Source organism: Pinus tabuliformis, chromosome 2_2, assembly GCF_031772625.1.
Source record: "Pinus tabuliformis cultivar Carrire ecotype Pingquan chromosome 2_2, CPIR1, whole genome shotgun sequence".
Classification (NCBI taxonomy): domain Eukaryota; kingdom Viridiplantae; phylum Streptophyta; class Pinopsida; order Pinales; family Pinaceae; genus Pinus; species Pinus tabuliformis.
The window spans coordinates 1,122,625,724-1,122,653,105 of NC_142300.1; the positions used below are offsets into that span (position 1 = coordinate 1,122,625,724).

Sequence of the window (27,382 nt, forward strand, 5' to 3'; positions counted from 1 at the left end):
TTGATTCTATTTGCAATTATTTTTGTTATTATCTTATAAGATGAATTGCAAAGAGAGATAGGGCGAAACCTGTTGAAAGTTGAGGGGTTTGCTTCCTTTGGGATTAGAGCAAGGTAGGAAGATTTTGTGTTGCCTCCTATTTTTTTTGTTTTTTGAAGACATTCTTCACCATTCTTAAGAAATCCTTTCTGATGGTATACCAATGAGATCTGTAGAATGCTATTGTGAAACCATCTGGCCCTGGGGCTTTGTCTGGATGCAGGCTCCATATGGCCGCCACTACCTCTTCTTTTGTGGGATCCTTGCACATTGCAGCATTTTGTTCTTTTTAAAAAAAAATTCTTGTGTGCTTTAAGAAATCTTCACACTCAATTTCTCCATTAGATGAGAGTAAGTTTTTAAAGTGTTGATAGGTTGCTTTTTTTAGTTCCTTCGCACCTTTAACCTCTTGGCTTTCGACTTGATTTTTTTCTATTTGGTTTCTTGCCCTTCTTATTTTCATTGTGTTGTGGAAAAAGGATGTGTTTTTGTCCCCTGCCTTGAGCCACAAACTTCTGGATTTCAATCTTGCCTCTTCTTCTTCTTTCCTATTTTCCCTATATATTTCCCAGAAGATTTCCTTCTCTCTTATATATTCTTGTTTGCCTTCTTCTCTGTTTTCTTTTTCAGTTTGCATGCTTTCCATTTTCTGTTGTAACTCTTTCTTTTTTTCTTGTCATTTGCTCTTGTCCATTCCTTTAATTTGGTTCTTGTTGTTTTTAATTTTGTTTCCCAAATATATTGAGGTGATCTTGTTACTCTTGGCTCCCATGCTTCCTTGACTAGTTCATCGATTTCTATGTTGCTGTCCCAAATTGAGCTGCATCTAAATGGGAGCGGTCCCTGGTTTTCCATCTTACCCATGACTATTGTCATCGGTTTATGGTCAGATGCTGCGGTGTGTAAATTTTTTTATTTTATGGAGTTGTGCACTGCTACTATGTTTTCTTGTATCAGAATTCTATCCAACCTTTCTTTTATGTTTCTTTTGCCCACTCTTTTATTGCTCCAAGTGTATTTCCCGTTGCTTGGTGGGATGTCTATTAAATTGTGTTGTTCCATTATTTCTTCTGGAATATCCCTGGATGGGTCTATGTGGTATGTTTCTCCAAACTTTTCCTCTATACTTCTTACCAAATTTAAATCTCCTCCTAGAATTATTTTCCCAGCTTGTATTTCTTTTAGTGCTTCTTTTATGGTGGCCCAGCATTGCTCTTTTTCCTTGTAGTGATTTGGGGCATATATATTTATAACATTGTACCTCTCTTTTGTACTGATTTGCATTAGATCCGTTTGGATCCAATGCTGGTCTTTTTTGTATTTTATTAATTCCCAGGTTCCTTTTTTCCATATTGTGCAAATACCTCCAAACGCTCATGTTGCTTGTATTGCTTCCCCTTCATAATTTCTGATTTTTTTTTTGATATTTTCAGTTTCTTGGTTGTTTTTTTTGTCTCCTGAATCATAAGGATGTCTTGGTTTTCTTTTGCCAAAATGTCTCTTGTGGCATTTTCTTTGACGGATGATCCCATTCCTCTGCAATTCCAGGAGACCACTATCATTATTTACTTGTTGGGTGGTGCATGGCTCCTTTCCCTCTTTGCTGGATTTTTTCGTTGTTTCCTGTACTCCTTCCTAAGAAGGTTTCCATAGGTTGTTGTGTTCCTAATGCCATTTCCTTTGTTGTTGCTTCATCCCTAAGTTCTTTGTTTGTCTTTCTTCTTGTTTTTTTTTTTTTATATTCTACATTTGGGGGTGCTTCCTTTGACTGTTTTCTGGTTAGAATTCTGTTTACTAGGGGGGGAGAGGTGTGAGAGTTTGATACCAGAGGGGATGAAGGGGGGTTGGGGGTATGTTGTGGGGATCTGGATCTTGGTCCAGGGGATGGGGGAGTTGAAGGATCTAGAGGCTCAAAAGGATTAAGGCTAGCAAGAGGATTATTATCTTCTTTGGGTGATGAGGGATGGAGATCAGAGGATGTGGAGGGCTGCGAGGAAGATAGATTTGGTTGTTTGTGGACTGTCTTCTTTCTTTCAACCTGTTCCCATTTGTTTTCCAAATCTTCACTCTTTTCATTTTCAATTTTTTTTTTTGTGCATTTATTTGCAAAATGACCATATTCGTGATATACCTTGCATTTGAAGGGGATTTGTTCGTAATCCAGCTGTTGTATGTACGTCCACTGGTCTACTTTGATTTTGATAGCTTTTGGTAGCCCTTTCCCAACATCCACTTCTACACAGATTATGGCGCATGCATGCATATTTTCCTTTGGCTTGCACCTATCTATATATTTCCCAACTGCGTTTCCTATGGCTTTGACTGAATCATCCCCCTAACAGTGAAGGGGAAGTTGTGGCAATCTAACCCAGACGAGGACGGCATTGGGTACATCCATTTCTGGGTCGAAATCCGACGTCCCTCTATTTAGATACAAACCCCTTGTATCCATAAAATAAGGTCCATTCTTGAAAATCAGATCTCGATCCTCCTTGGTTTCAAAGTGAAAGGTGTAGTAACCTCTTCCACAAAACCTGATTGAGATTTTTCCATCTATTGACGCAGTCCAGTTCCTTTCTACCCATTTTTGCACAGTTTTGGGCAATGGCCATAGCCCCGTAAATTGCCCCACTAATCCACGCTCCACTAGAGAAAGTGCTGCTTTACGGGGAAGGGCAGGAGGGAGTGAGATTTCAGGAATGTCTTCCAATCTTTTAACAAACTTGGTGACTGATGGTCTGTTCTTTGTCGGGCCCATTGTAGAGATGAGAGAGGCAAAAGCTTTTGTTGTTCCTTCATTTTCTTGTTGTTGATCTGAGAGAGGCTTTCCGTCCTCTGATGCGTCCATGGTGCTCAAACCCCAGCAGTAGGAGGCCGCTGAGGGGCAGCTGCGAGCTTCTTGCTGCATTCGCTGGCTAGGGCTGTGTAACTGCTTCAGTAAGCAGCGCTAATATTTTTGTAAATGTGTAGAATTATTAGTGATTACTATCCACCAAAATTTATGCAAATCCATGTACATGAGTAAAGAATTAATCTATCCACTTCACAATTCAATTAATTAGTTCCTTCCAAAGCAAGATTGTAAGATTCCATTTGAGTGACAAAGACTTAATTGCCTTATAATACTTGTTATTATTAAGGATTTTAAATATTATAAGATTAATAATAATTGAAGTGGCTGGAAAATAAGTTTTGCATTTACAATAGTCTTTGTAAGATAGTACTTTTGACGTGAGGTTTACAAGTGGTATGTAAAGTACACCTTAAAAACTATTTAATTCTTTGAAATTAGGTTATTTCTTTTTATATCTTATACTTTAAGACCATTGATTCATTTATTGTATAAATGAGAAGAGTCATTTTATTGAAAAAATCATTTAAATTTGAATAAAAAGAAACTGAATCACTAAAGAAATAAAAATATAAACTATATTACTTTGATATATTTTATTATAATTTCAAAAATTATTATAAATTTTATTATTTTTATATTATATACCTATGGTGTATAAATCACCTCACTTTTCTAAACGTAACAATTTACAAGTAACCAATTTTAAATTATATTATGATTTTAACACTCGGGTAAAAAAACCTTCCTCATTCGTTGCTCAATTAGATAATAAAAATAGATAGATTTTCTTGGTGTTTCAAGGAAGCATAAATCTATAACTATGGATTTAGGTTTTTTTTCTTCTAAAGTTCCATTTTTTTTACTTCAAAATGTTAAAATAAAATCATAAAATACATAATCAATCTTTTTATTTATTAGATAAAAAACCTAATAATTGACCATTACCCACCTCACTGTTGTAATCTACAAACCAAATATCACTATAATCTATCTTTAACGTCCCACTCCAAAGCACTTGGAAGCCTCAAGGATTTATTGAGCGGACTTTAACTTTTATTTATTGTTTTTTATTAAAAATAATTTTATTATCTGTATTCAAGTTTGTGTGATTTTTTATTTTCATATGTTTTATTTTTTTTTATTCTTAATCATATAGTTTTCATGATTTTAAGGGTTTTCAGGTTCATTTATTGTTTTACATAAAAGAAATTTAAAAATTTCTTTTATGTGATTGCTATCATGATTTTAAGGGTTTTGGGGTTCATTTATTGTTTTAAGCAAAGTCTTTAAAAATTACATAAAAAAATCCAAAAATTTCTCTTATGTGATTGCTACCATAAAAGCATTGCTTAAATAATTTTGTTATTAAGGATTTTACATATTATAAGTTTAATAAAAAATATTTTTATTATTAAGCGTTTTATAGGTTATAAGTTTAATATACTAATTCAAGTGATTAGAAAGTAGGTTTTATATATTTTTACTTAAATTTATTTAATTTATGCTATCAACTTCATGTTATTCAAGGTTATTCTCGACTTTTCTTATAGGAAGACTCAACCATGATAGGTGGATTTGTTTCCTTGGATGAGATCAAATCAGTGCTCAAATCTTTTACTTAAGGATAAGACCCCCAGCCTTGATGGCTGGACCGTTGAACTATTTCTTGTGTTTTTTAATCTAATGGGGAATGACATTTTGTCATTTGCACATGAGGCCAGGAATACGAGATCAATGTCTCGAGCAATAAATGTCATTTTTATTGCTTTGACACCTAAATGCTCCAAACCTCTCACCTTCATTGATTTCGGGCTGATATCCTTATGTAACTTGATGTATGAAGTCATTGCTAAAGTCCTTTCGAGTAGAATAAAAGGTAAGCTCTCTATCTAGCTTTCTCTAGAATAGTTTGGTTTCCTTCTTGGTTGCCTGATTGGTGTGGCTCAAGAGGATTTGCATTCCATTAAGACTAAAAAACTTAGTTCGATGATACATAAAATGAATTTGGTCAAAGCTTATGACATAGTGAATTGGGACTTCTTCAGGTTCTTGCTCCTCCATATCGGTCTTGACATAAAGGTCACAAATTGGATCATGGGGTTTGTAAAATTTGTGAATTTCTTGGTGCTTGTCAATGGATCCCCATTTGATTTTTTCACTAGCACTAGAGGCTTGAGACAAGGAATCCCTTTATCTCCCCTTTTATTTATTGTTATCATAGAGGGTCTAACAAAAATGATCAATAAGGCCAAAATGGAGGGTCTCATTAAAGGGTTCAACATGTCCAAATCCTTATTTTTAACACATCTACTCTTTGTTGATGATGTGTTAATCTTTGGGGAAGGGTCGGTCATTGAATGGAAAAAATTTCAGTGTATTTTCTCCTCTTCTTGCATTGCATCTAGTATGTAGATCAATTGTCTTAAATCTTCCTTTCGACATAATAACATTCCAAATTAGACCATTGAATATATTATCTCTATATTTTCGTTCAAGGTGGCTCCCATCGAGAAAGGCATTACATACTTGGGATATCACCTAAAGCCGAATCACTACCATGTGGAAGACTTGTCATGGCTTATTAAGAGGATTGAATTCATAATTAGAAATTGGTGTTATTGGTGGCTTTCCTTGGGCAGTAGAATGATTTTGGTTAAGTCAGTTTTGGAGAGCATTTCGGTTTACTAGTTAACACTTTCTAAGATCATTAAATCTACCATTCAGAAGATTCACCAATGCATGTTCAATTTTATTTGGTCTGGAAAGAAGATAAGGTCAGGCTTCCATTTGGGCAAAGTGCCTTGGAGGATGGAGTTTTAAAAATTTACATTAGTTCGGTCTTGCGCTTGCCATGAAGGGTCTCTAGCGGGCTATCACAGGTACGGGCCTCTGGATTCATATCATTATCAAGAAATACTCACATAATAGGGATATTTCAGAGTGGTTGAGGTCTAACAATATTCAGAAATGTCCTTCTAGGTCAATTTCCTAGAGGGGTCTAATGGAGGCTTTACCTTGGATTGTACAATGGATTGCCTGGAAGGTAGGCAATGGGCACTATGTCATCCTTGAGAAGGATCCTTTTATTGGGGATGACTCTTTTCTACCATCTATCTCAGGAGATTATCACTTCTCTAAATGCTCAAGGAGTATCTAGCTTATGCCATGTTTCATTGTCTAGCTCATAGGTTGTCCCCTCCAGCTGTTGGAAAAACTCTCTTGTTCTAGGTCTTCAGGCATTTGAGGCCGTCGAATGGGATATTTATGTCAAAGGTCTCTCATCGAGTGGGTTATTTTTAAATAATGAAGAGGACTTCATTGTTTGGAGTTGGAACTCATCCTCTGGACAAGTCACACCCAAGTTGGCCTATGATTCCATCATTGTTTCCTCTCTAGAACCCAAGGATATATGGTGGCACACAAAGTTATGGAAATGGTCCTTACCACAAAAACTCAGATGTTTTGTCTGGCTCACTCTAGAAAATCACATCCTCACTTGGGATAATTTACTGCGTAGGGGTTTCACTAGACCAAATATATATGTTTCCTTTGTTTGAACGAGCCTGAATCCGTTGATAACCTTATGGAATGGTGTTCTAGCATCTCTCAATCTTCTGAGCATTGGCCCCATTTCCTCCTTTGATTCTTGTCTCCACTAGTGGGACTTCAAGATGGGCAACTTTAAATCCTTGCCTATTTTACTTTCTTGGGGCATTTGGAAGGCGATGAACAATTGCATCTTCGAGGATCTGCCCATAATCATTGCGCTCGGCTCTTGTATTTTTTGCTACTCTTATCAAAATATAATCCTTATAGGTTTATGGTGATTCAAAATGTATCATTGAATAGATATCATGGATAAAAAAATCTATGGGTTTTAAACTTATGTTATTGGAAGGACAAAATAGCAAGACTGAAGGACAATTTCCTTTTCCTCTCCTTCAACACATTCATAGAGAATGGAACAAGCATGCATATCTTCTATCAAAGAAGGCTCTCACTGTGGAAGAAGGATACATTTTTTTGAAGAAATATAGGGCATTTGTGTAACGAAAAATGGAAGAATCCTCATCTCCATAAGTAGACAAATGCCTCAAAATCATAACAATGAAAACGTTGTTCACTCCAGTGGATCTTCATAATGAAATCTCCATATCAACAATGTTACATTTCCTTTATCAAATTGTAAATAATGCCTTTTCGGAAACTCTCTTTTGTATATCATATTTTATTGTTGACCTAAGTTGTATAAAAAATATATATATATAAAATAATTTTAATACTTTTATAAATAATATATATGTAAAAGAATTTATTAAACTTATGTTATTGGAAGGACAAAATAGCAAGACTAAAGGACAATTTCCTTTTCCTCTCCTTCAACACATTCATAGAGAATGGAACAAGCATGCATATCTTCTATCAAAGAAGGCTCTCACTGTGGAAGAAGGATACATTTTTTTGAAGAAATATAAGGCATTTGTGTAACGAAAAATGGAAGAATCCTCATCTTCATAAGTAGACAAATGCCTCAAGATCATAACAATGAACACCTTGTTCACTCCCGTGGATCTTCATAATGAAATCTCCATATCAACAATGTTACGTTTCCTTTATCAAATTGTAAATAATGTCTTTTTAGAAACTCTCTTTTATATATCATATTTTATTATTAACCTAAGTTGGAAAAAAAAAAACATATAAAATAATTTCAATGCTTTTATAAATAATATATATGTAAAAGAATTTACTAATAAAAAAAATATCATATTTTTCCTAAATATAGAATCCAAAGTGTCTCTAAATTTCTTATCCTAAATATAGAATCAAAGTGTCCCTAAATTTCTTAACTTTTATTAAAGCTCATTAATGTGAAAATCCCATTAGAAACTTAAATCCGCTTGGGAAATTATATTAAGTATAAGAGCGGTCCTTCAAACTTATTCCAAACCACTTCAATAACAAACTACAAATTAATAGTAGCATGATGTTTACACATCATTTTTTCCATCATAAACCTTTCATTAATAAAAAGAAAATCCTTCATGCACTTTATAGTGTCCCAATGAAAAAAAGCCTTTTAACCATATTTTTAATATATTTTCTCTCCCATCCAAATGGGACAAACTATAAGACATTACTATTTATACTCTAGTCTAAATTATTGTGGATGGATAGGGTTTGAAACCAAATGCCGTCGTAGAAATCGTACCGCCACCTACTTCATATCCGACTATATCGAGGTCCCCGTCCCATCAACATCAACTCCCTACATGTAACCATCATAACTTCACGCGGAATGGCGGGCCCCACCTTTGACCGTGTATACTCCGCGTCCGGAACGCGTCAGGTAGTGGTGGGTATCGTCGAATTTATATCGACGGATCGATTTCCAGTCCACTCCGCCGAAGGATCTCTAGAATGTGGCGTGCGGAAGATTCTGTATAGGCACCCCTATTTTTAAATCATGGCGTATGACACCAGAGTTTCTCTCAGAAGCGAATTTCAAAGTTGCGTGGTGCAGTTCGTTTGTTACTATATATTGACTCTCTGTTTCGATGGGATTCGCGGATCCAGATTCAATTGAAGGAATCAAAGAATTCTTTGTGAAATTTTCAGCGGATATCGAGACAGCGAGGTTAGATCTGAGAACCCATTTTCTTTACGGCCTTCGTTCAGATATATTTTTCGCAGGAAGTTGAAGCTCTGTTTCGACTTCAAACCCTCTGAAGAGGCTCTAATAATGGCGGATGACTCGGCCGAGGGGGTGTCGGAGAAAGTCGTGGGCAGAGAGGAACTGAGGAGGGTTTTCTCGACCTTCGACAAGAATGGCGACGGGCTTATCAGCAAACAGGAGATGAAAGAGTCCTTTGATAATCTCAGGCTGTGCGTGGGCGAAGAGGAATTGGCCTCCACGATTCGAACCGTGGACGTCAATGGCGATGGGTACGTGGATTTTGAGGAGTTCGTTTCGCTGTATGAATCGATTAGTGGTAAGCGAGGTGAAGAAAAGGCGGATCATGAAGACGCGGATCTGGCGGAGGCGTTCCGTGTTTTCGATGAGAATGGCGACGGTTTGATAACGGTGGAAGAGCTCCAGGCCGTGCTCAAGTCGCTGGGTCTTGAGGAAGGCCGAGCGATCGAGGAGTGCAAGAAGATGATACAGAAAGTGGATAAAGATGGCGATGGGATGGTTAATTATTTGGAGTTTAATGAGATGATGAGTGCTGGATTTAGCAGAAATTAACTGTGGAATTTGATTTTGCAGTAAGTAGGCAGTGTATCATAATTCACTGTAGATTCATCTTAAATCTCTTGAACACAAATTTTCTTTTAGAATAAGATGGCATCCTGTGATTATTTTAAAGGTGGGGTGTGTGGTGATTTCAGTTTTACTGATTGGTGTATTTTTTCCCTATATATACAGTTGCCCACAAATTTCTTCACTGCATATATAAAGTTGCCCACAAGTGTATACTTCCTTCCCAAAGCGTGATGTTCACTGCTAGTTTTCTTGTGCTTTGAACCATAACCTTGATGATCACTCAGACCAGAACCAGTTGATCTCCATCCGGAGCATTGGTTAAAAACCCAGCATTTGAAGGCTGGCATGGTCGGCTTCTTTCTGTCTCTGTCTCTGTATATTCTAAAGTGTATTTCTAAACTTTGGTCGATCTGCAGTCATGGATATGGCCACAGATTTGCGACTTTGTGAATCGTGAATTCAGTAATGGCTATGTTGGAGGCTGGCCACCTTGTTATGATGCATGTTACAACTTAGTATGAGAAATTTTGTAATTACTTTTTATTTTTATTTAAATGTTGTATATAGTTATTTATTTTTTTAAATTTTTAGATTTTTTCAATTTTTTATTTTTGACAAATATAAGTAAAAATTTCAATTTTAATAACTCATTGTAATGTACCTTATGCAAAAATAATTAATTAATTATTTGCACATTAAAAAAAAAATACTTCCTATTTTCATTACTCCCCATTAGATTTGTTTTACTTAATATTCTAATTCATCATTTCTACTATAGGAGCCCTTGTTTTAATTAATATTCTAATTCATTATATCTACTCTAGGAGCCCCCTCCTTATGTAAACTTAAATAAAAGGTTGGGGTTCATATGTTCATTACTCCCCATTGTAGATTTGTTTTACTTAATATTCTAATTCATATTTTTACTATAGGAGCCCCTCCTTATTTAAACTTAAATAAAAGGTTGGGGTTCATATGTTCATTACTCTCCATTGTAGATTTGTTTTAATATTTTAATTCATATTTCTACTGTAGGAGCCCCTCCCTAAAAAAAAGTTGGGGATTGATATGCCTACATAGGCCTTTTTTGGCATTATATATCTCTTTTAAGTTTATAGTGCTTACACAATTTAAACCTAATAGATTACTTCATTTACTATAAAATCTTACCATTGGGTTATGGTTGATCTATATGGGAGTGTTTTGTTATGAAATTTATGTTAATTTTAATTTCATAGCTCCTTCAAGGCGAGCAAAATCCTTCAAGGCGTGCTTTTGCCCTAGGATTAGAATATAGCCCCCATCTTATCAGCACGAGGAGCGTACACTCAAGACTTCATGGCCTAATATCACCATGACACCTCTTCCTAATCACGTGGGATATTAGGAATGAATAATCATCATCCTAGGTTCCCATGCAATAGTGATTGGTGTTTCTTTGGGTGGTTAGGGTAACCACCTTACCCCCTCCAGAGCCTCGTGTGTCATTTGCATTCTAGAAACTTTGTAGATGGATATGTAGTCGTAGGCTAGTAGGGAAGGGCTTTCCTTGCCAATTTGACACTCGAATGGTTGGTTTCGTAATACTCTTGTTAAACCAACATTCTTTGTTTGTTGGAACTAGTTGAAAGCAAAATTTTAGCTAAATTTGCCTCGTTAAATATATAACTTTTTTTTCTTCTAATTTGTCTGACTGATACTCTTAAGGGTTTTGTCCTTGTCATAGGGCAAGGATAAACATGGGGTTTGGATTTTCTGAAGGGTGCAAAGTAATTTATCACCAGGGAAGGAAACCCATTTATTGCTTAGGTATTCCTCCTTCCATTCACAAGTTAGGTTTTCAGATGTTTTAGGTCACAAATGCAATGATTCTTCGAAGGGTTTTTCAAAAAAATTGCTAAGCCATTTACATCCGGCCTGGTATTTTTGGAAACTCTAGATTGTTAACTCGTTTCATTTTATCCTTCTCTTTCTCTTGTTTTTTTTTGAATTAAAAAAAATGTAAAACCCCTGCTCTGTGTCCTCAAGGTCCGAGTTTATTCGTCACTTTCACTCTTTCGAGCGATATTGTACATGAACTAAACGTATTTATTGATTTTTCTTTTATTGCTCTCAGAAAATCTAAAATTCATTTCAGTTAGCTAGTTAATTAACCTTATATTTACCAACTCATGCATTGTCTCAGGTTAAGGTCTTATATACTCATGCCTTAACCTTCTCAGGTAACAAAAAAATTTATTTTCTTTCGCTTATATGGGTGAATTAAAATCCCCATAATTCTACCTCGCTCCCTTGCTAATTTACATTCATTAACTGGTTGTAGATTAGTTCTATTAAACACATACATGGCGAAGGCAGAATATGAAGGATACACATGAGATTGCCTTTACTATTCACAAGATATTTATTGTACATGACCGTTGGATTCATCTTCCAACGTCTCTTGGACTCCTTTGACTATTTAACTTCCACACCATAACCCTTAGAGGATTAGGTGTCCAACATTCCCCCCCTTTATCTGAAGGGGTATGTATGAGCCCAAGAAGAGAGTTGTAATACAAGATGTACGGAAATGCATGGCAGCACTAGCATGCATGTGCTCTCTGAAATGTTGGTATAAAGTGATGGTTTAAGGATGACCACCAACACTGGAACGCTTAGTGCAGTTCCTGGAACTCTTCCAAGTCTGGCAGGAAGCTGAGGTCTTCTGCTAGAGGAAGTGCTCCTAATGTTTTGAAGAGGGAAACCTTCAACCTTGAAAGGGAGGTCTCACCTCGCATAAAAAGGGATAACCTCAACCTGAAAAGGGAGGTCTCAACCTGTGATGGTTTAGGGATGACCACCAACTCTGGAATGCTTAATGCAATCCCTAAAACTCTTCCCAAACTGACAAGAAGCTGAAGTCTTCTGCTAGAGGAAGTGTCCCCAATTCTTTGAAGAGATGTCTCAACCCCGCATACATGGTTTAAGGCTGATCACCAACTGAAGGCATGCTCAGGGGCATTTTTGTCTCTGGATACAATTCTGAATCTGGTATGGCAGGTTGTGGCTCAGGCTCGCTTGATGTGCCTTTGAATCTTGTATATGACCATCATTTCCCCCCTGTCAGATACAAGGTGAGAAGATGGTGAAAACTCAACTACAAGACCTTTTAATATTCTAGAAGAAATTATGACATATGACTGAAATATCTTCTTGGTTGTTGAAGCCCATTGCCAAAAAGCAATCCATCCAAGATGAATCTTTGTTCTTGCAGGAGGCTTGTTTTTGAAGCATCCGTGTGAAAAATGAGTACGCTGACCAAAATGCTTGCATGGATGAATATCAAAACAATGATCTTTCATATGGCCAACTCGGTCACAATGTTGGCATATAACATTATGTTGTTGTTCTTATGGAAGAGGAGCAGAATCTAGAACAATTGAAGGTGAACTACCATGAAGAAACCCAACACTCTAAAATTTGATGGTGTTTGAGTAATCTGAAATATGAAAGGACACATCCTTTTCATATACCAGACTTGTCTTGTGCTTGTTATGGACAAGCTCTTCAAGTTCGATGATTGGCTTGGGAAGTGCAGACTGAACCCTACATCTTTCTTCACATCCGCTCCTGAAATGGGTACTACATCTGCCATTTCTTGTCGTTGATGGGAGTCTATCTCAATGTTATTGATTTGACCACTTGTTGGTTGCTCATGGGTGTCATGATGCTTATGCTGTTGTAACTCATCTTTGCTAGAATTGAGATTCTAGTTGCAGAAACTCGATCATTTCCTGTGCATCTTGTAAACATATTTGAATATTAAAAAGTGTGTCCTTGTTTATTTTTACTGTATCATGATCAGTGGAGTGTATCAGAGTTATTAGGAACTCTAATACCTCAGTAATTTTGGACATTGTCTCAACAAAAATAAATGCCTCAAAGGATTTGAACAGTTGGGTCGAATTCCTTCCTTGTTATTTCAACTTTCAAAAAACAATGGCATATAAAATCAAGACACCATTTACAATCCACATGCTTGTTTCAAATTCAATGCACTCAGATCTAACATTTAACATGACTTGCGTTTTGAGAGAGAGAGGACAATTGTTAGCAAAACTACGACCAGGCTAGAAAGCAAATCGTGTTCTTGACTTCCAGCTCTAGCTCCGACGTTCCTTCAATATGTCGATATTCCAAGAGACCGATGCACTTGTTAGACAAGCAAAAACTTCTCAAACAAACACTTCCACTAGTGCAAAAATGCACAATAACCAGTTTCGATGTTTTTGTTGGTTACCAAATGAACATAAATATCAGTAGCTTGATTCGATCGAGAAGCATTTGAAATCGGTTCCTTTAGTCCTGCTAGAGAAACAAACAAAAATATTATTGGAAATGCGGAGAGAGTGCCCAAGTTTCAGTTAGTTCTTCTACATCCACCTCTTAGGCTCCAACCGAGAGCTTCTTCATCGAGGAATCCCTTACAGTCGGCCAAGAGCAAGCCTTTGTAACACAAGAATTCAAGTTTGTCTTCCACACTGGTGTTGCTAGGTAACAAAGATGGGAGAAGACAAGCCAAAATCAATGTGAGAAAATGAGCTAATGAAGAGGCGTCAACAGGTTGACACACACAGGCAAAGGCATTGGTGTGATGTTGAAATATAACTATAATGGCAGCTACGAGATTATCAAAAGCTTATCATAAAGGCCCTCTAAAGCTTCAACGCAAATGACTTTAATGGATGGTAGAGTGCTAGTTTACACAAATAGTTCTAGCATGGGATTAGGCACAAACTTGTAATTCTGATACTTCCCAATCAATAACACAAGTAAAACAGTAAGACAAGTATCTTTGGAAAATCCCCAACCTTAGTCTGCAGATAGTCATTTGAATTTTTCTGGTGTCATACTCATGATCATTCTACAAATATTTGCAACACAATCCAACAATGAACCTAGTTTCTCATAGCCAAGGTAACTGATACGATGAGCAGAAAGGAGACCAGGTGTTACAAAAAGAAATATGAGACTCCATACAATTATATGCGTGGAAAATGGCTCAGGTAATGCAAAAAAACTGAAGAGATGGATAGATAATGGTCTTCGCGTTAGGTTTGTCGTTATTATCTCTATGAGGAGTTACACAAAATAGAGTTTTGACATCTCAGATAAATGGCAGCGGAATGCTAGGCTTGAGCAATAGAGTTCTGAGACATAGCAGTAATGAGAAGGTCAGATTGGTATGGAAATAATGCAATAGTCAGGGGACAAAACTGCAACAACGACATAATGGACGAGCAAAGTAATGACACGTTGAATTCAAGCGAGCTACCCTGATTTATTTGCCTCAAATTCATCGATCCCCACTATAAAACCATTCGGGCATATGCCAGGTTTCATACTCACATACCACATTCTTGGTCTCCGGGTTTAGCCTTAAATACTTAACAATACCATTAATCCCACTGGGTGTTCGTCGAATACGTCCTTAAAGGCTGGATTTAACTCTTAATTCCTTCGATTACGCCATAAAACTCACTAACAGAGTCATAAATGACTACAGATAGTGTGGGCACATAATAATAGGCACGTATATTTCAGAATAGCAGAAATGGCATACAGAGAAAGGATTTTATATCGACTGAGAAATACAAAAGCTCTGGTCAACTACAATTACCCTTATTCTCAGAACCTCTGTGCTCTTTCTCTAGCGGATGGTATCAAATTGTTTGCAAAAGAGAAAGAGATTCTTACTTTACAAATGTAACACCTAGAGCACCTGAGCTTTTCACCTTCCCATTGAAGATTGGACTGCGAATTTCGTGTCAGTCTCCTCGGCACTTTTTTTGAGCGTACGTTCTTGCTAGTAATGCTTTTGAGAGTTAGGGTCTGCGCTAGTGAAACATCAAGTGTCAGCGTTCTGACAAGGTAACAGTCGACCAGAGCAAACCGTCATGGGAATAATGCTCGGCAACAGGCCTGGAATTTGACGTCCCACAGGACGTATTTTTTATTTTAGAATGTATTTGACGGCATGGAGAAACTTTTCCACGTCAGGTTAGACGCGTGGTATACCTTCCCAACCCATCGTTTTGACGTTTAATTTTATTAAAAAAACGTAAAAATCTATAATACCTGTAATACCTATCTCTTGAAGTCTGTGAATATTGTACTAGGTTGAGTCATACGGGCCTATGGCTTAATTAATCCCTTGTGTGCATACCAGCCTGGAGTATACGATGCGTTCTCCAAATTAATTGTTTTTTCTTTTCACCATTCAGCTTTTATCCTCGATTTGGCCACGTTTACTGAAATTAAGTGCTTTAGGTTTCATTACCTTAAAATTCTGCAGTTCTTGTCAAGTCAAGCGTACGTTGTGAGAAATTCCTTTAATTTCGTTGTGCATGAGACTCTGAGAGTTAATCTTATCTAGATTCTGGAGTGTTCTCAAATTCGAAAAAGCTATGAATTTTTCATTAATTTCATCGCTTGGTTTGTGTTTGGGTTGCAACTTGCGAGTCGCGGCCATACCTGTATATCTCTTCCCGCAGATGGTATTTTTATGTTTGTTTTTGAACTTGCCCACACTATACTATACTGGTCTGTGGATGCTCCTGAGTCCTTACTGTGTTGTTGCTATTTTAGATGAGCTGTTTCGATATAGTTACTGTTTGGACGCGACCCAGAATCTGCTACCGGTCACTATCTGCAGGTATGTCAATTACTCACTGGCTTTTTTTTATCAGTAGTGGTATGTTCGAATGTCACAGCGGCGCCATGGATGTCGTCTATGCGCTCAAGAGGCAGGGCAGCCTGGGCAGGCCGCAAAACCCTCTACGGCTTTGGCGGTTAACATTGAACTCATTTGTTTTGTTTCTAGGGTTTAAATCCTGGTTTAATTTTGGGGTAGATATTTATTTTGCCTGTCAAATTTTGGGATAAAGGTGTGTTGTTTGCACTGAATTAATGCAATGAATAGATTGCATTAATCCTTATCTATTTTCTTGCTCCGTTTTTAGCATGAGTCGATTTCTTACCAGAGCAATGGTTGGATTGAATACGTTCTGTTTTGTCTGTCTTTTCGCTCACAATATGAATTGTGAACAAATCGCTGAATGGCCAACCCATTGTCTCTGTAATAAATATGTTGAGAAAATTGCTAAATGTTATATACATATGAAATAATTGTGTATTAATCGTCGTTCTTTGTGTCTAATGGCAATGAAAATCCAATTTCTGTGAGTTGACCAGATCAGCGTTTGTCATATTAAAGATTTTTTATCGTGCCTCGTGGTCTTTTCTTGAAGGCGTTTTTACTTAAAGAGAATTATTTTAGAATGTTCTGTAAGTTTGGCGTTTACCAAATAATTAGTTCCTTTGTCATATTAAAGATTTTTTTATCGTGCCTCGTGGTCTTTTCTTGAAGGCGTTTTTACTTAAAGAGAATTCTTTTAGAATGTTCTGTAAGTTTGGCATTTACTAAATAATTAGTTGAAACGCTGTCTAAGCAGTAGACAACAACCCCAGCGAGTAGTCAGACATGCCTTGGCCAGAGCTTTTCTTCTGTAATTGTGGTAGGCGTTGAATTACAAGTCTACTTGTGATTGACGTTGAATTATACAGGTCTAATGTTCATGGTATGCACATTTTAGGTTGTTATTATTACACAACTTTTTTGTATTTTCTCTAGATGATTTATTTATAGTCCACGATTTATTTATAATCCCACTAGATAATTTATTTATAGTCCATGGATTGTAAGTTTTTTGCAAAGATTTTATAAATCTGAGCTATAAATTTGATAGAGTACAAATCTTGTAGGAATTTACAGGGTAAGTTCCTCATACAGAACACCAAAAGGACACCGCTCACAAACAGATCGCAGATCAATACACCAGTATTTTGACGTGGTTAAAACCCTCAAAGAGGGAAACAGTCCACGGCCTGAGCCAACGCGACCACTTTAGGCAATTTATTAATAAAAGAATGAAAATTTACATATGTTTCTCTCATGCACGGATTAACCTACAAATGACCCTCCATGCGCTTTAAATAGAACTCATGGACCAATCAGGTGTCAAGCCACGGATCAAGTGTCAGTAATACCGAGGAGAGAATGAACCGTCGGATCACTACATATCGTGACCGTTGGATTGTAAGTTACAAAATGTACAACGGTAAAGAAACACACTTTACCTAACTCTATACCTAACTCTATACTAGACCAAGTTGTACTTAACTATTTCCTATGTGTCGGAATATCCTAACATCCCCCCTTAAGAACAACTTGGGATAGGATTGAAGGATTTACAAATATGACACAATAGGAGAAGGAAGGAGGCACTAGAGCCTATCCCCCCTTAGTGAAAACTTCCTGAACTCCAACCATAAATCGAAGTTTAGTGTACTTCGCCTCTGTGAGAGCCTTTGTGAAGATGTCTGCAACTTCATCATCTGTTGAACAATATTGCACTTCAAGAACATGGTCGTGAATGAGCTTTCTGATGAAGTGCATGTGCAGTTCAATGTGTTTGCTGCGCTGATGTTGGACTGGATCTTTGCATAGCTGAATGGCACTTTGATTATCACACTAAAGTGTAGTCGGATGCTGCTGGGCAAAGCCAAACTCTAACAGGATTTGACGAAGCCACAAGGCTTCCTTACTAGCTTCTACGGCACCACGATACTCTGCTTCTGCTGATGAAAGAGAAATGGCACCTTGTTTCTTACAAGCCCATGTAATAGGTCTTGAACCAAGAGTGAACACATAACCGGCAGTAGACTTCCGATCATCAGGGTCACCAGCCCAATCAGAATCAGTGAAACCAACCAATAGAGGAGCTGCTTCGGCACTATAATGAATCCCAAACTGAACTGTACCTTGAACATAACGAAGTATTCTTTTAGCTGCTTTCCAATGACTTTCACGTGGGTTTTGCATAAACCGAGCAACAAGACCAACAACAAAGGAAAGGTCAGGACGAGTATGAGTTAGATACAAGAGTTTTCCTACAAGTTGACAGTATAATGTAGCATCAACTTCAGGAGAAGTACAAGTGACTGAAAGTTTGACTCCAGACTGAAAGGGAGAAGGGGCTGGCTTACAGTCTTCCATGTGAAAATGACGTAGAATATCACAAGCATACTTGGACTGGGAAAGGGAAATACCCTCCTTGGATTGCAAGACTTGAAGACCGAGAAAATAGTGTAAGTGTCCAAAGTCTGTCATTTCAAATTTCCTTTTAAGGCTAGACTTCACATGGTTTATAAGGTTGGGATCACTACCAGTAAGGATAAGATCATCAACATAAAGAACAAGGATGATAAGAGAGTTGCCCACTTTCTTGGTGTAGACAGTATTGTCAGAATGACACCTAGAAAATCCAGATTCTAAAAGAAAGCTATCCATTTTGGCATACCAAGCCCGAGGAGCTTGCTTGAGACCATAAAGGGATTTCTTAAGTCGACATACAAGGCTGGAGTCTGTTTGTATGAAGCCAATGGGTTGTTCCATATAGATTTTTTCATGCAAGTCCCCATGCAAGAAGGCAGATTTAACATCCATCTGATGGACTTCCCATTTGAAAGAGGCAGCAAGGGAAAGAACAAGGCGGATAGAGTTCATTTTGGCAACAGGGGAGAAGGTTTCAGTGTAGTCAATGCCTTCAACCTGTGAAAAACCTTTAGCAACAAGACGAGCTTTATGTTTATCAACTTTCCCATCTGGTCCATACTTGGTTCTGTAAACCCATTTGCATCTAACAAGTTTTCGTCCCTTTGGTAGAGGAACAAGATCCCATGTATCATTTGCCAATAATGAATGATATTCTTCATTCATAGCTGCTTCCCAATCTGGATGGCCTGAAGCTTCTGCAAAGGTGTCAGGATCATAATTTTCTGGAGCTTGAGCCAGTAAAGAAGAGGCTCTCTCGAACTGAGAACGTGTACGTCGCTGATCTGTAGGATCACCGGCAAGATCACCTGCTGCATATCGAGTAGCACGAACCCATTTTGGAAGCTCAGGAGCTGAAGGAGGATCCTGAGATGGTGGGGGAGGATTTTCATCCTCACTTTCATCATCTGAAGAAGAAATGTTTTCAAAAGTAGAAGAGATAGGGAGAGGTGGCACAACCACCGGACTAGGCTCGCAGGCCGATATATTTTCATCAAATTTTACATCTCTTCTAATGATAACATTTTTGGACTTAAATGGAATAGGTCTATAGCCTTTGACATCTTCATAATATCCAACAAAAGTACATTTTTCACTCTTAGGTTCTAAAGCTTTATGCTTTTCATCTGGAATATGGGCCCACGCTTCACTTCCAAAAACACGAAAGTGACTTACATCTGGTTTGATTTAGCTCCATGCTTCTTCTGGAGTGATATTCTTTAAAGCCTTAGTAGGAGTGCGATTTATTATGTAATTTGCACAGTTAATTGCTTCTGCCCAAAAACTAAGACCAAGTCCTTTAGATTGTAGCATACAATTAGCCATTTCCTTTAAGGTGCGATTCTTCCTTTCAGCTACACCATTTTGTTGTGGAGTATATGGAACAGTATGTTGCATTTGAATTCCATTCTCGGTGCAATAGTTGATGAATGTGTTTTTAACATATTCTCCGCCATTATCAGATCTTAACTTAAGAATTTGATGTCCAGATTGTTTTTCAACAAAGGCTTTGAAGGCCAAGAATGTGTTAAATACTTCACTCTTGAGTTTTAAGAAGTATACCCAAGTGCGTCTGGAGAAATCATCAATGAAAGTTAAGAAATACTTGCAGCCAGAGAATGAAACAACAGGAAGTGGACCACATAAATCACTATGCACAAGCTGTAAAGGGGCTGAGGCGTGCCAAAAGGCACGTTTTTCAAAACTGTCCCGATGATGTTTTCCGAGTACACATCCGGAACAAACACCATCTCTGCAAGATACCATAGGAAGACCTGTCACCATATTTTTTTTACATAGATGCTGAAGGGAGCGATAGTTTAAGTGACCAAATCGCTCATGCCAAAGTTTGCTCACTTCATCGTTATGAGCAACAAATACTGAGGGAAGATTTGATGACCCAAAGTTGTGAAACTTATACAACCTTGTAGAATCATCAGCAATGCCAGTAGCCAAAATCTGTTTAGGATCTCTTAAGTCCTTGATTACAACATCATGAGGTGAAAATTCAACATTTTTACCTTCACCTGAATGAGTTATCTAATATACAGATAGAAGGTTGCAGGATAAGGCTGGAACACATAATACATCATTAAACTGACCATTGTCTAGATGAACAGTTCCAGTCCCTACAACATTAAGAGATCTATCATCACCAACATATATATTTTTGGTGTTACAATCATTTAAAGAAGAAAACATGGCTTTGTTTTTGGCCATGTGATAAGAAGCTCCAGAATCAATGAGCCACTCATGAGAATGAGAAGAAGAAGATACATTTAATGCATAGCCAGACCGAGATGCTTGACAACCACATGCAGAAAGTGCCATTCCTGAAGATGAAGTTGAAGTTGAAGATTGCCCCAAATGGATGTTATGCTTCTTCGTTGCTGCTTCCAAGGCTTCCATCTTCTTAAAGCATTTTGATTCTAAGTGGCCATCTCGATTACAAAAATTGCAATGTCTATCAGTCTTCTTCCCTTTGTTTTTATTTGTCTTATCATTTTTTTGAAATGATTTTTCATTTTGGGGCTGAAATTGCTTAGGACCCTTGTTTGGTTTAGGACCATTCTTTTTAGGATATGACTTCTTAGGATTCTTTGAATTTGGTTGCTGCTGGGCGGCTAACGCTTTCTTGGAAGAGTTTCCAAGATTAAGAAGACTAAGGTGTAAGAGTTTTTCTTGTTCTCTTATTAAAGAATCACAAAAAGAGTCAAAGGAAGGGGGATTGTAGTCTGTTCCTTGAGAAATGAAGGCTTCTCTTGTAGAATGGAAGGTGGAAACAAACACAGAGTAGGCTGGTCCCAACTTTGTAAGAATGGAATAGATAAGGTTACTATCTTCTTTCTTAACTTTAACACCTTCCAAAAGATATCTAAGGGTCTTGAACTTGGACAAGAAATCTTCAATGCAAGAAAAATTATTAGGGTCCAATGTAAGCAACTCATTTTCAAGTTGATGGGCTCTAATTTCATTTTTAATCCCAAAAACTTTATTGATTTGTTTCATTGCTTCATCAGGAGTATCAATTTCTGCAATATGGAATCTAAGATCTGGAGAAATAGACATCCCTATCAATCCACGTGCTTGATCTTGCCTATTTTCCCATTTAGCAGCCTTATCTTCATCCTTCAGTTTCTTTTCTTGGCCTGAGGTTATTCTGTAGAGACCTTTACTTCTAAGTAAATCCTCAATGTAAGCCAACCATTGGAAGTAGTTGGTGCTGTCAAGGGTAACTTGGTATTGACTTTCCCTTTCAATGGAAACTGAAGCTAAAGATGCTGAAAATAAGTACTCCAATGGATAGATCTCGAAAAATTAGGCTGGTTTAAAAAAAACGGCTCTAAAAACGGCTTCCGGATGAAGAAGTTATGGCTTTTTGAAAAAAGGTTGTTGAAGTTGCCGACGAAGTGCGGGAATGTGCGGAAATGAAAAAGTCTGCCCCCACAAAATGGAGACTTGAACCCAAGACCTCTACTCTCTTAAAATAGCTTTGAACCAATTGATCTATACAAAAAATTTGAGAGAGAGGGGGGGGTGCTTTGGGTTGCGTGTTTGCCTTGAGAAAGCTCTTTTTCCCTACAAAACAAAAAACACAAAACCCAACACGGACATGCAAAGAAAATGAACCTTATGGCTCGAAGTTAGCTTTAGCCAAAAAACTAAATATTTTCAAAAATGAACCTTGCGGCTCAAAGTTAGCTTTGGTCGGAAACTAAATATTTTCCTCAATGTTTCTGATTTTTCGAGATCACCAAAAGGACACCGCTCACAAACAGATCGCAGATCAATACACCAGTATTTTGATGTGGTTAAAACCCTCAAAGAGGGAAACAGTCCATGACCTGAGCCAACGCGTCCACTTCAGGCAATTTATTAATAAAAGAATTAACATTTACATATGTTTCTCTCATGCACGGATTACCCTACAAATGACCCTCCATGCGCTTTAAATAGAACTCATGGACCAATCGGGTGTCAAGCCACGGATCAAGTGTCGGTAATACCGAGGAGAGAATGAACCGTCGGATCACTACATATCATGACCGTCGGATTGTAAGTTACAAAATGTACAACGGTAAAGAAACACACTTTACCTAACTCTATACTAGACCAAGTTGTACTTAACTATTTCCTATGTGTCGGAATATCCTAACAAATCTGCAATTTCAATCTAACAAGAATCATTATAAATAACAGTCATTATCAGCCGTCATTATCAGCCTCCATTTCATGACTTATTGTTTGTGGAATCAATTTATAAAAATCGTTAAAATAGCATTTTCCGTGACACTCACATATTTAGTTAAAACGTAAAATGAAAGGTAAAAAAAATACAAAAACGTCGTCAAATTTTAATTTGATAGGCAAAAAGAATTTGAAATTCCAGACCTGCTTGGCAAGGAGAGCAATGCGAATGTGGGCCAGCTAGATAATCAATGCAAAGAAAAACAATGAAAGATAGGGTTGATTTGAGCGCACAGTTACGACAACCACAGTGAGCGCTGCTGTCAGAGAAGAAAAAAAAGGCGGTTTTTTAGGCCAACACGCAAATGATCAGGCAAATCTCTTTTCAAAGCAGAATCTAAAGAAACGATTGGTGACAATAAAAGAGAAACGATTGGTGACAATAAGTAGCAGAAATGGTAGGCAACCAATAAATCCCATGCTATTGGGTATTTAAGACTCTTAAGAGTACATTTGGTCAACCGAAATACATCTCTGCATTCGCATGGGCATGAACATGGCAAGCACAGCGGCATGGACTCCCATGATTTTCCGGCAACTATGCCCCATAGCTTTCCCGGCTGCTCCATTCCACCCTGTCACAGGGTGGATAAGACAGTGTACTATACTCATTCAATGCAACCTGGGTGCCCAAAATTTCAAAATTCAAATGTTATTTCCATGCCCAAGTTGCCCACGAAATTTCTGAAACGATGTGAAATGAACACAGATATATCGGTGGTATGCTAATTGAAAAATTCATCAATCAGAGATGGATTGTAAGAATCATTCATATCTCTCGGTCGAATCATGGGAGGGGTGAGCTCACTCTTGTTCGATACCTACTTCGGCTCTGGAACTTGCGGTTGTGATGTCTGTGCTAGCAGTGAGAATAGTTTGGCACATTCACAGCCAGAGGAGCTCCTGCGCTTACCTGATGGCCTTCAGCTGCTACAAGCCCACGGAAGACCGAAAAATGAACACAGAGCTCTCCGAATACGTCATTTGCAAGAGCGATCCGATGCCGGAGTCGCTGAAATTTGTGGTAAACGTTCACATACAATTGGGCCTCGAGCAGGAGACCTACGCGCCCAATTCCTTCTTCCAGGGCGACATTGTGTCGTCAATGGCCGAAGGGTGGCTAGAGATGCAGGAGGCCTTTGTTTCTACACTCGACAGATTGTTCATCGACAGTAGCCTCCTGATTTATCGTAACGGATTGGCAAGGCATAGCCGTTCCATATAATTTGTGTGTTATGCATGAGGCCCAACCATTGCTTCATTCATTCATGTTATAACATAATTTCGCTTGAATTTTTTTCAGTATTAGAAAACTCTAATTCTGAAAGTTGTTGCACCAAGGAGAATCGTTCTATGGGCTGCTGCATATCAGTCCTCCTCGACTGCTATAATCCTGATGAATCTCGCCATTCTCTGCTTGAAGATTGTGCAGGTATTAGTTTCGTAAATAAATTGGGTAAATGTTTTTTTGGGTCTCCGATGTTCAATTTTCAGCATAATGTGATTTAATATGTTATGAAACCAGCTCACAAAAAGATAGAAAAGAGAGATCCACGCCTTAGAATTCAGCCTCTTCGAGGGGGCAACCTCCTTTACATTACATAAATGAACAATTCTTGGATGATACAAATGACAAAACCTCCTTTCTATATATAGGAGTCTAAGGAGTCACAATATAATCCAGCCGACCTAACAATAATAATATAAAGCCACAAAAATAACAATAGAGGGATTCTATGGGGCACATAAATAACAATATGGGGGTAATAGGGGCACAACAATATAAATAAGGGGTATAACTACAATAGTAATGGGGTAATCACTAGTATTATAGGGACCCAACATGCCCCTCTCCTTCAAAAAAGTGTTGTCCTCAACGCTTGAGTAGTTCTGGATACTTCTGCATAAAATTCTCATCCTCCCATGTGGAATCTTCAGCGGATAAGTTCTTCCACTTGATAAGATACTCTGAAATTGATCGATTTCGTAGCTGTCGAGTTCTTGTTTCTGTGACTGCTTCCGGTTCCAATATAATTTTTCCTTCCTCGTCAAGTTCTGGCAATATTGTTTGAACTGGGAGCTTGTCGCCTATAACCTTCTTTAAACATGAAACATGGAAAACTGGGTGCAATCGAGAAGCTGCAGGAAGCTCCAATTTGTATGCCATAGTACCAATCTTTTGCAACACCTTGTACGGACCATAATACTTTGGTGATAATTTATTATCCTTCTTAGCTTGCTTTAGGGACATTTGCTTATATGGTTGTAGCCGTAGGAATACCCAATCACCTACATCAAAACTTCTTTCACTGCGATGTTGATCTGCCTGTTGTTTCATTCTATTTTGTGCCAACACGAGGTTATCCTTTAAGAGTTGGAGGACTTGTTGTTGATGTTCGATGTGATGTTCCACTGCCTGAACCTTAGAATTTTCTCTTAAATATGATGTGATGGATGGTGGTTGATACCCATAAAGTGCCATAAATGGGGTCATTTTTGTTGCTGTATGGAAGGAAGTGTTATACCACCATTCAGCCAGAGGCAACCATTTGACCCATTGTGTCTGTTTATCAGATACAAAGCAACGAAGATATCCTTCCAAACATTTGTTTACTATCTCAGTTTGCCCATCAGATTGAGGATGATAAGATGAGCTATGAGCTAACTGAGTACCAAGACAAGAAAATAATTCTGTCCAAAAATTTCCAGTGAAAATGGGATCTCTGTCACTTACAATAATCTTTGGGTTTCCATGTAGCTTTTGAACTGTTTCCATAAATGCAGTAGAAACTGTACTGGCTTTAAATGGATGTGATAATGCACAAAAGTGTGCATACTTGGTAAGTCTGTCAACTACCACCATGATGACACTCTTTCCCTCAGACTTGGGTAAACCTGTGATAAAATCCATTGAAACCTCCTCCCAACGTTGGCTTGGAATGGATAAAGGTTGTAATAGACCCGGTGTCTTAATTGTTTCAACTTTATTTTGTTGGCAAACCAAACATTCCGCCACAAACTTTTGAATATCTGATTTAAGGCCATCCCAAAAAAATTCCTTCTTAACCCTGTGGTAAGTTTTTAAAAATCCTGAGTGCCCTCCTAAGGGAGAAGTGTGCAATTCCATAAGAATCTTTTGTTTTAGCTGGGAATTCTTACAGAGGTATAAGCGATCTTTGTACCATAACGAATCATTTTGCCAGCTAAATGTATCAGAAGTACTGGAATCTTGTTGTAGCTTTCGAATAAGTGCCCACACTTCTTCGTCATTCTTCCATTCCTCCCTTGCTTCGTTTATCCAATCTGGTTGGATAATAGAAATGGCACACAACAATGCTTCCACATCCTCATCCTTTCTTGAGAGTGCATCTGCCACCACATTTTGCTTCCCTTTTTTGTAGATGATTTCAAAGTCATAACCCAACATCTTTGTGACCCACTTTTGTTGCTCTTCAGAGGATAATCTTTGTTCTAAAAAGTATTTAAGGCTATCATGATCCGTTTTTACCTTGAAGTGTCTTCCCATTAGGTAGGGTCGCCATTTCTTAAGTGCATGGAGTATTGCCAACATTTCCTTCTCATAAATAGCTTTGCTTAAAAACTTTCCCTTGATTGGACGACTTTCAAAAGCAATGGGTCTTTCATCTTGCATTAGAACAGCACCAATTCCATTTCCTGAAGCATCACATTCCACAATAAAGGTTTTTGTGAAGTCCGGTGTAGCTAAGACCGGTGCTTGGCACATTGCCTCTTTAAGATGTTCAAAGGCCTTTGTTGCTTCCGGAGTCCATGAAAATGAATCTTTCTTCAATAATGTTGTTAGAGGTGCTGCTATTCTCCCATAATTCTTAACAAACTTGCGATAATACCCTGTCAACCCAAGAAATCCTCGCAGATGCTTTATGGATGTGGGGATTTTCCATTCCTTAATGGCTTTAATTTTGCTAGGGTCTACCTTAACTCCTTCATGAGATACAATATGACCCAAATATTCCACCTCCTGGACTCCAAAGAAACATTTGGATCTTTTTGCATATAATTGTTTCTCCTCCAATAGTTGTAGCACCCTGTCAACATGTTCAACATGATCCTTCCAAGACTTGCTGTAGATTAGTATATCATCAAAAAATACTAACACAAATTTTCTAAGGAATGGTTTGAAAATTGAATTCATCAAACCTTGAAATGTTGAAGGTGCATTGGTAAGGCCAAAAGGCATGACCAAAAATTCATAATGACCCTCATGAGTTCTAAATGCCGTTTTCGGAATGTCTTCAATCTTCATTCTGATTTGATGATATCCCGAACGAAGATCCAACTTGGTGAAGTAAATTGATCCATGCAATTCATCCAGTAATTCATCAATGACAGGAATGGGGAACTTATCTTTAATAGTGAGCTTGTTGAGCTCCCTATAATCTGGACACATGCGCCATGATCCATCCTTCTTGTGCACCAATACTACTGGAGCTGAGAAAGAACTTTGACTCGGTTGAATTATACCAGCCTCTAGCATTTCTGCAACCATACGTTCAATTTCACTTTTTTGGACATAGGGATATCTGTACGGCCTGATGTTTGGAGGAACACTTCCTGGAATCAGATGAATAGCATGATCATGATCACGCATAGGTGGGAGACCTTTGGGAGTCTCAAATACCTTGGAATGATTGTCCAGGACTTTTTGGAGATCTGGAGAAATAGATGATTCCAATGTGGAAACATCTAGCGAACATAATTGTGCAATTACACCTCTTTGCTCCTTTTTTAGAAGCTTTGTCATGCCATTAGAGCTGATTATCTTTCCTGGTTTCCCTGC

At 37.8% G+C, this 27,382-nt stretch overlaps 1 protein-coding gene across 1 annotated transcript; it reads left to right on the top strand.

The window, feature by feature from the left end:
* The first annotated feature begins 8,300 nt into the window (after positions 1–8,300).
* Positions 8,301–9,707, top strand: LOC149197341 (calmodulin-like protein 3). The gene has a single exon (XM_089403892.1). The coding sequence runs from the start codon at positions 8,637–8,639 to the stop codon at positions 9,138–9,140; it is 504 nt and encodes a 167-aa protein (XP_089260018.1). The 5' UTR covers positions 8,301–8,636; the 3' UTR covers positions 9,141–9,707.
* The last annotated feature ends 17,675 nt before the right edge of the window (positions 9,708–27,382 follow it).

Bases quoted from the DNA above. Each gene is read 5' to 3' on its own strand.
- LOC149197341 (XM_089403892.1), top strand. From the start codon at position 8,637: ATGGCGGATGACTCGGCCGAGGGGGTGTCGGAGAAAGTCGTGGGCAGA.